Source organism: Etheostoma spectabile, chromosome 4 (assembly GCF_008692095.1).
Source record: "Etheostoma spectabile isolate EspeVRDwgs_2016 chromosome 4, UIUC_Espe_1.0, whole genome shotgun sequence".
NCBI classification, from domain to species: Eukaryota; Metazoa; Chordata; class Actinopteri; order Perciformes; family Percidae; genus Etheostoma; species Etheostoma spectabile.
The window spans coordinates 24,456,319-24,472,541 of record NC_045736.1 but is presented as its reverse complement, the minus strand read 5'-3'; the positions used below and the strand labels follow the sequence as shown (position 1 = coordinate 24,472,541).

The window sequence follows — 16,223 nt, the reverse complement described above, 5'->3', positions numbered from 1 at the left end:
GACCATTTCCAAACTTAATTTTGAATTTGCAATGGATTATTTGCTATTTAGTCATATGAGAGCATGCATGCCACTAACAATGTGCAAGACCCAAACAATGGAAACATGTGTTTACCTGCTGATCTCAAGGTAATGTGACATTGCTTTTTTAGTTTTTGACCCCCCTGCATTAATTAGCATCTACTGTAAATGCATTTGCATAACCTTCAGTATAGTCTCGCTTTGCCAGACCTTCCTCCACAGCACTGCGAAGGAGGGTCTGGCTAGTCCACACAGCATTCTGGGATGGGAGAAAAAAACATGCTCTGGTTTATTTGCATGTCTTTAAACAAATGGCTAAGCGCAACACAGAGCCCCGGTGCCTCTGTAAAGGAGCCTCAGGAAGGAATTTGTTTTGGTGGAACAATGTATACGTTCAAAAGTTGTTTTAGTTGAGCAACAGAAAACTCAGATTGGACAGACAGTCTAGCTAGCTGTCTGGATTTGCCCTGCAGAGATGTGAGGAGCAGTTTACCAATGTCCTCATAAATTGGCTGGAATTTAAAATTCCAACAAAAAGAAATCATAAGGTAATATACATCCAGTCGAAAGAAGGACAAACAGTGGAATTTCCAGCGGCAACAGAGCAATCCCGGAAGTTGAAGTTCGTGAATAGGCTTTCTTCTGGGAGGAGATCTACTTTGAAACAAAACAAAGAATAAACGTCTCCCCAGAGGCTCGGTCTGGCATCAAAACCTTTGTACAAGTCCCCCACCAGCCCTGCCTTCAGATGCCACATAAGAAAAGACAGGTTGGGCAGCACATAAAGCATATCATCCAGATATACTTTTCCAATAGGCAAACAATTATTTAATTCACTGCCTATTAGGGGAACAATGCACTGTATAACAGACAGGAGGGGCACTACAAAGTGTGTTTACAAGATGACTCTTGCTGTATCAAATTATAAAAATTATCAATAATACATCATTTTAGAACAAAGTTTTCTCAGAAAATGTATATGCTATGCCTATATACGTTATATGGATAACGGTAAGAAAAGTAATTAAACTGTAATCAAGTTTAGTTAAGAATTTATTATCTACTCCTTCAGTTTCAGTTGTATGTCTAAAGCTAAATCTGAGGGGTTTTTATGACAACAAACGGAACTCTTTGCTCACCTGTGACCCATCTAAACACTTTGCAAGCTTTCTGTGTTTTGTAACTCCATACTGCAGCATTCCTACATTCCTCATGCAGGCTGTTCCCTGCTAGATAACAGACCAGTCCCTTGACCGACAAAATACAAACAGCACACATACAGTATAGTGCAAGCTAAAGCTTTTAGCACATGCCTCATGTATTTTGTTATTATGCTTCCATCACCTCTGGGAGAATTTAAAAAAAGAAATCTAAAAGCTGGCCCTACCACCAGGTTATGCTTCTGCTCTGTAATATTTATCACAATCCCTAAATTTAGGTACAGATACCAAAACAACTAGTGTTTTCCTACAAAACAACTATTTTAATTTAACAAAAGAAGCCAAAGTTCTGAACTTATCCAATGTTAAATGATGTAACACAACCTTAAACAAAAGTACAAAAGTAAACAAGGCATTAACTCTCATCATAAAAATTCAATATCAAGGGTTGGGGGAAAAAAGAAAAATGCTCATAGGTCTGTTGTTAGTAGCCAATGAAATGATTACGAGGAACTGACTTAAACCCCACCCACCCACCCTAGACCAATGGACCCAAAGAGTCAAAGCTGTCACTATTGTAAGGAAAATATATCAGCAGAATTACAATTCAGGATGGACATTTATTTAGAGAGGTGGTCGACTGACATACAGTATACGGCAATTGAATAGTGTTGAATTAGAACTTGACGCTTGGAATTAGGAAAGTAATCTCTTACATCTTGTGTGTCCGTGGTGTCGATTTTTGTGTATATAAGTGCATGTCAATACTACCTGTTTTTGTAACATACTGTGTGAGATGCTTTGTCAAAGAGCTTGTTGTAATTAACGTTCAAAAAACGTTTTCGCTACTTCACTTTTTTTTCCGACATTTGGATCTAAGGACACATTTAGATTTGTAGCAATAATGTCATGAGGTTTAATAACCAGGCCTACCCATGAGGCTTAGCCATGCAGTAGCTGTGCCATCAAAATGTCATGCTAGCTGCAGCGTTTGTTGATGCATTCTAATAGCATAAACTGTTTAAACAAAAACGGGGGTCAGATTTAGTCAGGAAGTGCATTAATAAATACCAACTGACCATTGGATTTGGACAGAAAATCATTAAGACTTTGTCATCATCTTTAGTTTTTCACAGAAACCCACATTAGGGGAACAGAAGATAGCCTCAAATAGTACGTGACTTTGGCTTTGATTTACACATCAGGACTTTTCTCACACGGCCAAGATGAAGAGCCATACATGGGGTGGACAAAGTAACAAAAACACTTTACAATCTAATGTATCCTATTAAACCCCTGCAGCAAATGTTACCTTTATGGTGCTATTGCGGTGTTGCAGACACTGTAATTCAATACTGCAGATTGTATTGTCACTATGCTATGCAGCATGGTTCAGTGTTCCTGTTATTCTGTCCAGCCCCTGTACAATAAACATGTGAAAATGGTAGACATTTCACACAGTTGTAGGATACATGGTAGAAATTTTGTCAGGGTAAGGCAAGGGGCCGATAGTTGCCGTGTATCTGTTTTTTAAAGGACATATAAACAGCAGTTAAACAGAAATCACAGCTGGCAGACACATAGAAAGACTGTGAACTAGAGCAGTTGTAGACTGAAACATATAAGCACAATGATAAATATGAACACATACCATTGATGATATGTGCACAGAGAGCCTGTTGTATATTCTCAATCAATGGCATTACAAGTCACCAGGATTTTAAGACCATGTCCGGCTCATTCAGATGTACAACGAAGCAAGTGATCAAACAGTTTATGGGACTGACAGCGAGACGGAAACTCTGTTCATCAAAAACTGAGAAGCCACACAGCCAAGTTTTAAAAAATCTGACAGTGAGACATAAATCCTAAAACCCAAAACCCACTTTATTTGAGCTACTTGACCATATCTCCTGTGGTGAGACACATGGTGACACCAACACTCACACCTTCTGCATACACATAGACTAAAGTCACAAAGCTTTGGCTTTTGTAGCAGCAACCAGTGAGGACAACACTGAATGACGTAGTTGGGAATAGGACATCATGGTAACATCTTGGTCATTCTGGGAGAGCTATGGTGCGTGTGATCAAAATAGACAAGATTTCAGAGTGTGCATGATGGCAGCAGAGTGCCATTTGAAACCACTGCTGATTTTAAACTGGCATTCATGCAGGTTGACACATCATCTAAGATGAAAAGTGTCGACACTCTCCAGCTTTGCCGCTTGAGTCCTTGGCCAGTTTTAGATGGCTACGATGCCATCCGGGGACCCGCTCCCTGCATGATTCATTTAACTCACCAAGTATTTGTTCAGTCAGAACTAAAGAAACAATGCAGTATATCCAGGCATTACCTAGCAACAGTTTTCAAAGCAGTAGCTTGTGCCTGTAATGAAAACTGATGACTAATGCTGGGCCCCACCCAACAAGCCACAAACATGTAGACCGTCAATATGGCTGGAAGCAGCTTCTTAGCTTTAGCTATGATTTCATTATAGCACTGTCAACATGACTAAAGGGTCAGTAGTAATAATACGGATAACCTCGGCTCAGTGGGGGAAATGATGAAAAATGCAGTCAGTGTTACAAGTATAAATGTGGAGCAGAGGTCTAAAAGTACCAACGAAGCTAATTGCTGTCGTCTGACTAAAGTTCCAGTGCAGAGCTGCATAAAGAGTGAATATTTTTGCTGTAGGGAAGATCTTATGATGAGCAAACAGAGAGCTTGGTAAACTCAAGATTGATGTTATGAGTCACATCTACTGTCATATGCTACTTGTGCAAACATTGTGCTGTTAATACGTTTTACAATCCCATGAAAGACAGAAGAAATAAAAAACTTTAACAGCACTGTACTGGTTTCATGTATTAGTTTCTCACATTGTACGCTGCTTCATTCCGTGCAGGGTGAATATACTGTATACTGTTACTTCTCTCTAAAATATATTGTTGCAACTAAGAAACCAGGGTAGAAGCACATACAGTGATCTTCTATTTCACAGCTTTTGTTCTATATTTGTCCATCATGTTCACACTGACGAACATACTTTAAAAAAACAAATCCACAATAACCAACAAACCCTAGTTTATAGAAGTCTGGATACTGTTAGATCATTTTGTTTAAAGCCCCATTAGGAGTTGTCAGATCCTGATGCCGTATTAATTATTTTGAAACATTAGTGCAGTGCACTCACAATATATACAGATGATTATTTATTGTTTATTTTGTTGTAACCTTGGCGACAACTGCTCTCTGGGTCCTTAAAATGATACCACTAACAAAGAGTTCTTCAGTCTTCTGCCAACTCTTTTCTTAACTTGACACGCGAAAGGCAGCAAACCTGATCACCAAAAACTGCTCTCACACAACTACAACATGGCGAACTGCTGGATGCCAACACATGAACGATAAGCCTCCAACCATCTGATTTTAACCACAGCAGTAATTCGAAAGGTATCAGTCAGACAGGAAGCCCTTCCACACACAGACATTTACAAAAGTGCAAGCATGAAGGGGAAATGCAGTCCAGATACATACCATAGGTCTGGTTGTGAGTGTGTTTCCTCTATATATGCTGCTGTGTATACTACCAAGATGCTCTCTTGAGGCTGGTTTACCTGATATTCTTGCTGTGGAAACACTTTGTGTGAAGCACTCGCATATTCATACACACACACATGTAAACATACAGAAAAACTTGCTGCTCCTCCTTCATGAAAGGGGCACAACAAGCCTGTGCTGCTCTGGCTCCACCTTCTCAGTCACAAGGCAGAAGAGCAAGTTCGGTCAGATTGGACAGTCGGACAAACAAAGACCCACCCACTGCTCACAGCCTGCCAGGAAAAATAACCAAGTCTGCTTTGGGGAAACTTTGGGCTGGGTCGGGGCAGGCTTTAAGAGGAGGGATGTTGCAGTATGATAACAGACAAGATGGCGTTCACCTAGATATTCACAGTAACAGTTACAGGGAGAGTGGATGAAGGATGAAGCTGTGATGATGAGGCAGAAGTGGATTTGCTGCAGCAGTCTGGGTGTGCCTGAGAGACTCACTGCTTAGGAATCTAGACTGCAGAGCCAGAGTGCGTGAAAAACTGTAAATTAAAGAAAGATCCAATTGGGCAGAAAACATTCAGACATGTTTTCTCTGGACTTTCACAACTTTTAGTAAATTCATCTTTGTTCAAGTAACCCCTGAACAAAGGAACAGACAGTAAACACAGCTTGTGGATGGCAGCCAGAGGTTATGTAAGAATTTTATAAAAACACAGTACTTTTCAGATTAAGCATAAACCACAAAACATGTCAAATATGTTAAAGGGTTGAGGACTTTGGAGAAGAGCACCCCCCTGTGTCTAAAATACTCATAGCACTTAGATGAAAATGAATAGAGAGTTGTCTGAAGTCATCTGAAACTGCTCTGTGGGCTCACTGTGTCTGCCAACTTGTGTATCAGTCTGTTGTGTTATGTTGAATGGACACAAGACTGGCCTATACTGTATTTGTGCCACAGGCCTTTTGTCTCTGCACTAGAACACTGCCATAACTAATGCAAAGCAAAGGAACAATTTGAATATTACTCAAACTGTCCTTGGTTATGCATTTGTTGTTTTTTAAAACAAAGAAACAAAGAGAAGAAAAAACATTTCAGTGTTGTTTTGTGATATTTGCGCTGGGTTTAGCAAATAATTTGGCATGGCATTTATTATTTACATCACCCCACATTGAACTGTTAAGAATCCATATTTATTCTCTTGGAAGCATTTCTGAACATAAATAAAATTGCTTTAAAGGGTAGCTACGATTTTTCAACCTGGACCCTGTTTTATACTGTGTTTTTGTGTCTAAGTAACTTATGGGAACAACAATCTTTGACATTGGTCCAGTATTAAGTATGCGGTCGCCAGCAGCAAAGCTAGAATGTAAGTTAATAGAGCAACTGTTCAGCTTGTATTTACCAGTTCTACTTATCTTGTGTTCATTTAAATTACAATTGATCAATACTTGTCATTATAGTTATTACTGTAAAGTCTTAATTTAGCTGTAGCCTGCTTTTCCCAGTGTTTAGTTTGAGTTAACTTATTATTTTATGTTATTTTAGATTGAATAAAGCTGTCAGCTAGCGGTTAGCCAAATTAGCTGTCACGGTGGAGGCTAACGGCAGATCGCTACAACTACGACCGGAAGCGTGGAACAGATTGTGCAGTGGGATAAATCCTCGTAAAACAGGATTATCATTTGCACATGCATGAACATCCTGCACATACGCATGATGGATCGTGCAGGCAGCACAGATCTGGTACCGACAGCCAGACTGACTTGCAGAGCAAATCTCAAATTTTCCAGAAGTTTGTCAGGGTTTTCCCAGGCTACAAATATGCTCGACGTGTTGCACAATCCCTGCCCTGGCATCTCCGTGGCCGAAATGTGTGTCTGTTGGACCATTCAAAATGAACTTCTCTAACAGCTTTGCCCTGACTGACTCCACAAACACAACAGACCCTTCCCCCTTGCCTTTGTGTCTTTGACTCTGTGAGTGTTTATGTGTGTGAGACAGAGCTGGCATGTTTTATGCATTCCTATACTAGATCCAAATGCCTTACTTGGTAACCCCTGGTATCACTTATCTTTGTTGACAACTAATGAGCTAATGCAGACCGTGCAAACCCACCCATCCAGGCAAATTGGCCTATCACAGCTGGGAACGGGGGGATTCTACTCTGAATCTCTGATTCTGGTTTTAGGAGCTCACAGGAAAAGTGAGAGGCTGTAACCTATCATGTTTCTTTAAACAAAGTCTGTGGGAAAATACAGAACTGGTGTATATTTTTGCTGGCATGAGATCATAGTGAAAACATTTCACATTGTAAACTTACTGGGAGAATTTAGGGAGTTTTTACTGTTTTGCCAAAAAGTTCTGGAGGTTATAAAAGAGTGTGCGAATTTGTAAAAAGAACAGTACCTGCCGGAAGGATTACTGTACAAGATGTTTTCACATTTGATTTGTTTAACTATCTTCACTAAAAATGAGTATTCATGTTTTTAGTTTGACTAAAAACACTGGAAAGTATCCATCTAATCTAACACACACTTTTATCTTCAGCATATCAAAAAATGATTGCATCTAGTTTCCTTGACATTAAGTTAAAGTAGTCTGTTTCATCTAATGAATCTTTGAAATGCAAAACTGTCTACATCAAACTTATGTGTTGTTCATACAGGATTCCATTACTGTGAATATCTTTATTTTTGTTAAAGGTTCCATATCACTCTGTGGTAATGCATTTTAAGGTGCAGGCTATTGACTGGTGTTTTATTCAAGAGTGGTGGAAGTGCTTGGAAATCTAAGATAGGAAAGTCGGCTGTTGAACAGCACTGCCTGTATCGCAAAGCTGAAATCAAAATCAAACCCAGAGAACACACATGGGCTATGAGAAAAGGGTTAATGCAGATGTTCCAGCTCCATTCAATAGAAATCACTTCTTTTTAATTAATTATTTGATTGTTGAGTAGTGACTTCAGTGCATCAATGTCAAATAGTGACCCCTGTGAAACTCTATTATTGACAATGTGTGCATCCACCCCCCTACAACCACCACCACACTTAACAGTAAACTATAGCTGCATGGCATGTCCATGTACCATCTCTAAATTTAGCACAGCACTTTCCTGCTGGTTTGTTGACCCACATTTCCACAAACTAGAAACACACAAAAATAGGCCCTTTCTCTACTGCGCTTTGAGTAGTTGTTAAGACTAGAAAAGCGCTATATAAATACAGTCCATTTACTTCCATCTACTAACCTACAGTATTGTTTAGCACCAAACTCTTTACCTTACATTAAAGTATAGAACAAAATATAATATATTTAATATATAAAATAAATAACATCAAGACATGGTTGGAAATAGTTATCAACTTCAACTTTCCACTTCCAAGTGAGCAATACTAAGAATCTAAATCATTATATCACATTACAATTTCCAGTTAGCGTCAGACTGCTGGGTCTTCTGTCTTACTTGTTGGGACAAACGTCACTGTATGTAGCTACGAGCCCAAGCTTTTCCTCGAGCATGGTATATGTAAACAGACAGCGAAACAAATGTTCAGAGAGAGTTTGGTGCTGAACAACAACGTCTCACTAAAGCACATTCTCAGCTTAGCCCAGAGGCCTGGAAACGCTCCCTGAATTGCTTTTATATAACTGGCGTGACTCAAGCCAAACTGACAGTGAAGTGAGAAATCTGACGAGTCCTGACGAGTCCTAAGTAATAGTGCACAGGCTTCCAATGGGATAGAAAACAATATTTAAAAAACACATCTAACAGAAAATGGAAGGCTATTATTTAGCTGTGCAGGATATGTGTCAACAATTAAATGTCTGTGTACTTATGTTCATGAACACAACATGCTTTGGCTCACTTTCTTCTACAAACACATCACAAGAACTCATCAAGAATTCATTGTAAAGAAGCATCTCATCAACACAGCTGATGTCTTCCTGCCTTTAGAAACATTTTTTTTTTTTAGCTTTGCTTTTGTAAGTGGCTCAAAATAGCAGAGAGTTATAGTAAATTGCTGTTGATGACATCTGAACTTTAGCACCCAGACACCTTGTGACATGATGCACATCACACAGGCTCCAGGTAGTCTGTGGTGATTTATATTTTATATATTATAATCAAGAAACAAATTAAGAAATTCAAGTTTGGATATGTTGTTTCCTGCGCACTATGTTGTACTGAAGCACAACTTTGTGCTTTATACAATAAAACCAACCAGTGTCAGAACCTCCCTCAAGACCTAGCAGTATGTAAAGCAGTTAGAATTAGTTCCAACTGCAACAATAAAATACTCTTTACATGTACAATTATCATAATACACCTATTATATAATAATAATAATAATAATAATAATATAAACCTGCAGATTCGGGTGACACCTGTCACACTGTCGTATTGTTACTATAAAAATATCTATTATAGCTGCTTTAAGTGAGTCATTTTGAATTCTGAATGTGCAATTGTTGCCTGAAATTGAGTAATTTAACACTGTGGTATTTCTAGTTTTACCTAAGTGAAGGACTTTAAAAACTTTAAAAACATTAAAACTCTATTAAAACAGTGCTACTGTACTTACAATACTACTTAGTGTAGAGGTATTCAACATATTGTTCTCAGTAGGTTTTGAAATATGCTGCACATGATATGTATTGGAAATCAGTTACAAATCTGCAGTGTTGAAATAGCTGTTAGTAGTATCACAGCATGCAAACACAGGTGTCAAACATCTACTCAGCTTGTCTGTTTGCTATCTCTACTGTCTTCTCATTTTTAGACTTTGCTCTGCATGTCCAGTCAATGTATCATTTCTCAGTGGCCATTTCCTGTCAGCCTAAGACGGACGACAGTGAGTTGGGGAGGAAGCAGACTGCTGCAGCAGCTGAGAATTTTTGACCCAAAACACAACAATGAAAACCTTCCAACTAAAAATCTGAAGGCTAGCTGTGTGCACTCCTCCTCCCAGGAAACATATTCACCTTTAACACATAGAGTGACTCAGAGCAAAGTAACAAAGCCCTGATAACAAAGAACTGACATCAATAAAGCCAATGTAGACCTGTCATATTTCATAGTCGCTTTGTCTGCACAACATGTAAAAATGTAACTAAAGATAGTGGCACTGAGGTTACAGGACCTACAGTCCATTTAAATTCCAAGTTGTGCAAAAGAAAAAACAACAAGAACACTAAGCTTATTCCAGCTACATACCGTTTAATATTGCTTCATCTGCCACTGCAGATTATCACAGGAGAATGCTATTTGGGCGAGACCTACAAAATACCAAACTTGATGTTTATTGTCAGTAAATCCAGGACACATATCTCTTGTAACAATCATCACTAACAGGGGTCTATCAGTTTTCCCTGTTGATTGTACTTGTAGCAACAGGTTGTAAACAATGCAGGCCTTGTCCCAGCTTTGGTTTTATTATACTACTACAAAACTCACACTGTTGTTCTGAACTCGCACAGGCTTTCCTGGAGCCTCACATTCCAGCAGAGAGAGAAAGAGAGAGAGAGTAACAGACATTCAACACACAAAAATACAGGACAACCTGGACTAACTAAACAACAGCTGCAAACAGAGCATTAATACATGAAGCTTGATACTATCAAGCTGACTTTCATTTACAAAACACACGTGAATACTTTTGGGTTAGTTGCTTATCAGAAAACCATGGCACAAACACACACATAGAAACATGCACAAACCTGCTCCTCCACGGACACATCTTGCAGGGCCTGGCCCTCCCGTGGGCCTCGGATCCAGCTCAATATCTGGCCCATGTTGGCTGAAAGTGCCTATGAGCGTGTGTGAGTGTATGTCTGTCGGCCTCTGCCTTGTCTGTTGGTTTGCTGCATTTTTTCCAACTCAGGGAGGGAGGGAGGGAAAGAGAGAGAGAGAGAAAGAGAGAGAGAGAGAGAGAGAGAGAGAGAGAGAGGAGAGAGAGAGAGAGAGGGGGAGGGCGAAGGGACCGAAGGGGGGCGTGTTCTGGGAGCAGAGAGGGGCAGTGGAGGAAAGGCTCAGAAGTGGAAGTCACAAGAGGCTGGGCCGTAACTCTCTGGGTTATAAAGGGAAGTGACCTGACCATGGGCTGACACCCACCTGATAAGGGGCAACATCTGAGCTGCTTTCAACATACAAAAATACACGCACCCACACGCACCCACACGCACACAGACACACACGCACACAGCACACACACACACACACACACACACACACACACACACACACACACACAGGCAGGTGTGTAAAACTATGCAACTTTTCAGAGCCACTTATCAACAAGCACACACCCAGATTTATGATGATATATAGTCATTAAGCACACACAGGCATAGAAGCACATATATAATTATGTACTGTACACACACACAATAAAAGATTGTTCAACCAGCCTGGCTGCCTAATTGCCTGTGAGAATGAAGGGAAAGGCCAGAGTTTTATTACATCAGGGTGAACTATCTGAGACAACTTTCAACCTCATCCTATATTGCAATGACGTCATCACTTCTTGAGGATAACCGCAGGGAATGATAATGATTTAATCCTGGTTGTTTCAACATCTGGTCACCAGGTGAGAATTATCAATAAAGACACTGACTGTGACAATGAAAGATTGTCTATCTGTGGCAAATTGTATCATGATTTACGTGCATCAAAACAGCTGGGACAAAATATTTATTTGTGAAACCAGAATGTAGGGAGTGTTTCTACAGAACACATGACTAATGCATTTACTGGGTGTTGGCTTTCTTAACCTTCACCTTCCATAATTTTAAGATGTTTCACTTGAACTTTTTGAACAGCATACTCAGCAAACTACAGAAGTGGGAAGACAGCACTACATTCTACAATACCAAAAACACGAATACAGTGTTTATGTGGGAGAAAATTTACAAGAGGCAATGCATGTGCAAAGTACAATAATCGTTTTGAGCCTTTTTCTCCTAGCAATGACTTGGGTGTATTGCACATCCCTTTGTGCAGTTCTTGGGTGGGGTGTGCAGACAATACAGTTTTTGAGAGAGTGAATGTGATAAAATCAGCCTTTCACTTAAGAATGTTTTAGTAGCACACCTCAGCAAAATATGAAAATAATGTACTGTCCTATTTGAGTTTAAACCAGCCAAGATATGAAACACCTGTTGTGGCAGCACACAGGTTGAATGGTTACTAAAACTACTCTTCCTTGTTGCATGTGACATAAAAGGGTTTAAGGATGCCACATTTAATTCAACCTTTAACATCACTGTAAGTGCATTACTGAATACACTGAATGGCAAGAAACCCCATCCCTTAGATTTCTTACAGAATCAAACATATATACATAACTTAATACTAACAGACATGGAAGATTAAAGAAAACACCAGAGGGCCAATCTTTTACGTTGATTAAATATGAGAATCTGCTGAAGCATAACAGGAAAAGCTCGGGAGCAGCACAACTCATTTTACATTTAATGAACACTCAATTTAGGAGAGAATTAAGAAGGCAGTACACTGGAACCACAATGTGTTATTGTGTAGTACTGTCCCAACTCTCTGAAGTTCCTGTCCTCCTGAAGGTGTATTTAAACTCATGCTGGAGCAAGTGGTTGTGACAGCTCATGGAGACAATAAAGATACTTTAGAACACCTAATGCAGTATTTGTATCACAAATCATTCTCGGAGCCATAACTCAGTCAAACTAAATTTCAGCCATGTATTATGTATACATATATTTGTCCTGTGCTGTAAACCTATGGACATGCAGGCAAAAAACTCTGGTGGTGGAGGTGGGGGTTCAAGGATCAGTTCAATTTTGTCTGATGGTAGGCCCACATCGTCAGACTTTTAAAACCTCTGCTGTATTCCATCTGATAAACCAGTGTGCTTACACCAAAGGAATGTTGTCATACATGTTTGCTTTTCTATACCTTTTCTGTATCCAATGACTTACACAGATATACAGCTGCCACACAGCCCTGCAGTAGTACTACACGTTGCAATGTACATGCACTTCTGCAAATGCCCAAGCAGGCTTGCACATGTGTGTGTACACATGCACACACAGGCTTTTGTACCCCCCCGCAGCATGACACACCTTTGCTGATGTGAAGTGCCAAATGACCCAGCCTGTAAAACTAACTGGTTTTACAGGCTAAAAAAGAGGTCTTGTACTGTAACCTCCCAAAGCCTAGTAGTAGGACTAGTATCACTAGTGTGACCTGTGTTGTGTGTTTCACCTGACCTGTGACTAGAGCTTGCCAGATTTGCACACAAAGATTCAGTTAAGTGACAGGAACAAGTGATAACATGAGTGTTATCTGAGATAGAGCTGCTCGATTATGGAATAAAAATCCTAATCACGATTAGGTTTGTCAATATTAAAATCACTGTTATTTAACACGATTACTCATTGACTTTTGGAAATATGTTGCATCTACAGTCAAACAAATCAATAGGGAAAACACTTTGAACTGTGATATTGTATATATACAGTATATACTGTGTATATTTAATATTTTTCCTGTTTTAACTTTTTTTCCATTCAGGACACAAGACAAAATTCCAGTTTACTTACACATTTTAATGTGCAAAATAACTGTTTTGATTGAAAATGAATGGAGGAAATGCCAGATGTTGTCATAAACATTTGTGCGAGTGCCAGGCCAAATAAGTGTGCATATGTAACTGGACTCCGATGCTAAACTGGCTCTCTTCTTTATATTTAGACCCGTGTCGTACTCTATAGTCACCACTATATCCACCACAGCACAACGCAGACATCTACAAACTCTGCCCATGGCTACCTCACACACTGGGTGGGTCACCTACACAGGCTCCTGTTCCCAGAGGGATTGCAGGGCTTGGCACAAACTAGGCAGGCAGTGTATGAGGCTTAACAACTCTGCAGCCATTTGCAAATACATAACTGTAAACATTTACAGAATTTTAAAAAGATATTAAAAAAAAACAACAACAACCAAAAAACATACATATACACTTTCTATAAAGATAAAGAGGAATTCCTGGTAACAATACATGTGACTTTTAGTTAAGATAAAAGTATTTCAGGAATTTCTGGGTTTACTGCACCTCTTCAACAAAAGAGTGAGCACAAATAGTTTTCTTGGGCGGCAGCTTTACAGACAAGCAGGTCTAATCTGATCAGCCAGCATCTGCAAACTCAGCAGGGGGAGACAAACACAAAGTTCCTTTACATACTGTAAACCGTATACAGTATACTGCAATCCAGCATGGGCCTTTCCCTTCAGAACTATGCCCACACATCTACAGTTATGCAAGTAAGTCACAAAGTTGCTTACCTTTCTGACCTGTGGCTCCATTTTAGGTCCTAAAATTCTTATGACCACATACATCATAAAGTTTCTTTTTCTATTTCCAACTTATTTCATAAGTTAAGTCAAATTGGGAAATATAACACATTTAGGGAAAAATAATGCCTATTAAAGTCAATCTTGCAAGAAGTGTGTGTGTGTGTGGGTGCAGGAGGAGTCAGTATCTATGAGACAGCAGGAGGTAATGGTAGTACCTTGCTATAGTCAGACCCTGCGCTGGGATTGTAGGTTGAAGACCTGCTAAATGGACTTCAAGTACAAAAACAGCTGCTACTCGTTGCTACACACACAAACACATACATGCACCAGCTTGTGCTGAGTGAGTTCATGCCAGTAAGTACAATGGAAGGTCTGTACAGGATGCTGTTATTTCAACCTATTGTGTTGGGGGTTTACACATGTACAAGTCTTATCATCTTGTTGCTATTCTTGCTTTATCTAACATTTTTTTGTGAAAGTCTAATGCTACATAACAATCAAAACGCAAACTTTGGTCAAATAGGCATTTTATTATATTTAGGTATATTTGTAAGTAATATGTATTTTATTCGCATAATACATTGAGTTGAAACAGTAACATTAAGACACTGCAGTGCATTTTACATCTGATCCCCACTTCGAGGAATAACAGGAACTAATTCATTGTGCGTTTAATTCAAGTGTGCGTGTTGAAGCCTTTCTCAGTTTAAACAGTCACACACCCTCATATCTAAGCCCTGTAACAAAGGGCCTTACAATCATTTATTTGAATTCAAAGATTATCTTGTGCAGTCCAGGCCAAGTTTTAAAGAGCATTCAGCAGCTCATACACCTTCAGACAAGTTGTTCAGGTTTACAACAGTTAACAGCTAAATTAAAACATGCAGTGTATCTACCAGTGCCAAGCTTAACTTAAGAGCAATAAAAGTGTAATGCCAGAGGGTCAAATAGAAGAGAGAGGAGGGTGAAAAGTAGCAGATGTACTCACAAGACTCATCCAGTATGCTGCATACGCCATGAGGGATCAGCAGGCGAGAACACTGCTCCGAAATAAAGGTTTTACCCTACACTGCCACTCTCTACTGTCTTCCTAAACAGTGAGCCACTCCCCATACACTTCAGCAATGACCACTGAAGCAGATAGAGATAGACCTACAGTGTATAAGTACTAGTTCTACTGGTATAGCCTATTAAAATGGTTGGCTTTTATACATAAACAAAGAAGAATCAAGCGCAACCTGCATTTAAATTATGTAAATACCACATGGTCACTCCCATCACCTCTCACATATTTTCAAAAAAGGAGCTTGACAGAGTTGTATCGTGATAGTTCCCAGGAACAACGCATGACGGGGGGGGTGGCAAAAGTGCTGCGATTAAGCCGCGGATCACACTAAATCAAGCTGAACTTTTTCAGTTATCCTGGAAATCTTTATTCTACTTTCGTGCCCCAGATATTCTTTGCATCACTGTACAATAGTGTTTTCTGATGGGTGTGTTCCCACTGTCTCTCTCAGTGGGGTCGAAAATCAAACGGTTCCACTTAGCTCCCCCTAGAGGCCTGGAGAACTTCCCCTCGGTAATCTGGATGCAGCGGTGTTTTTTTGTTGCATTTGTTTTTGGGGATTGTGTGCTTTTTTATTTTTTGCATTGTGTCTGTTTTTGCATATGTGTTTGGTTGTGTTGTGTGTATGTGCAGTGCGTTTGCGAAATGCTGCGCACGTATTGTCACATTTATGATGCGGTTTTCTTAATTTGCTTGTGTTTTGTCTTTTTGCGTGTTTCATTAGGTTGCAGTGCATTTGCCCCTTTCGGCCACCGTACAAAGACATATATGGATTGACCGATGATGCGGACAGACAATGTAGTCTGTCTTGCTCAACAGATACGTTTCTGGGATCAAGCCTGTTACCTGGCGTCATGTCCCTCCCCTCTTGCTATCGCCGATATCGCCCTGGACGGTTGTGATTGGTTTAAAGAAATACAAACAAGTCAAAGCGGTTTTCCCCCTTTTGCAAAATAGATTGGTGACGTAACCAGACCATACGCAGTGCTGACCCAGGGCTGTGGAGATGTAAAACATAATAAAAAGTATGTATATATATATATATATATATAAAAGCATAGAGAATGAGGCCTACCTGTGCACG

The 16,223-nt window shown here is 39.7% G+C and overlaps 1 protein-coding gene across 50 annotated transcripts in view; it reads right to left on the bottom strand.

Moving 5' to 3' along the window:
- cast (calpastatin) overlaps positions 1 to 16,223 on the bottom strand; it is a 36,940-nt gene that overhangs the window by 20,394 nt on the left and 323 nt on the right. For 13 of the 50 annotated variants that reach the window (XM_032512833.1, XM_032512830.1, XM_032512836.1 and 10 more), the window contains exon 1: positions 10,458 to 10,671. The exons of 6 other annotated variants lie outside the window; for them this stretch is intronic. In XM_032512833.1, the coding sequence (XP_032368724.1) occupies positions 10,458 to 10,532 (75 nt within the window). In that variant the 5' untranslated portion in view covers positions 10,533 to 10,671. Of the gene's footprint in view, positions 1 to 1,160; positions 1,251 to 2,653; positions 2,705 to 4,722; positions 4,959 to 10,457; positions 10,672 to 15,061; positions 15,322 to 16,223 lie in introns of those variants that run through there. 31 more of the 50 variants (XM_032512871.1, XM_032512857.1, XM_032512842.1 and 28 more) reach the window with 8 other exon arrangements.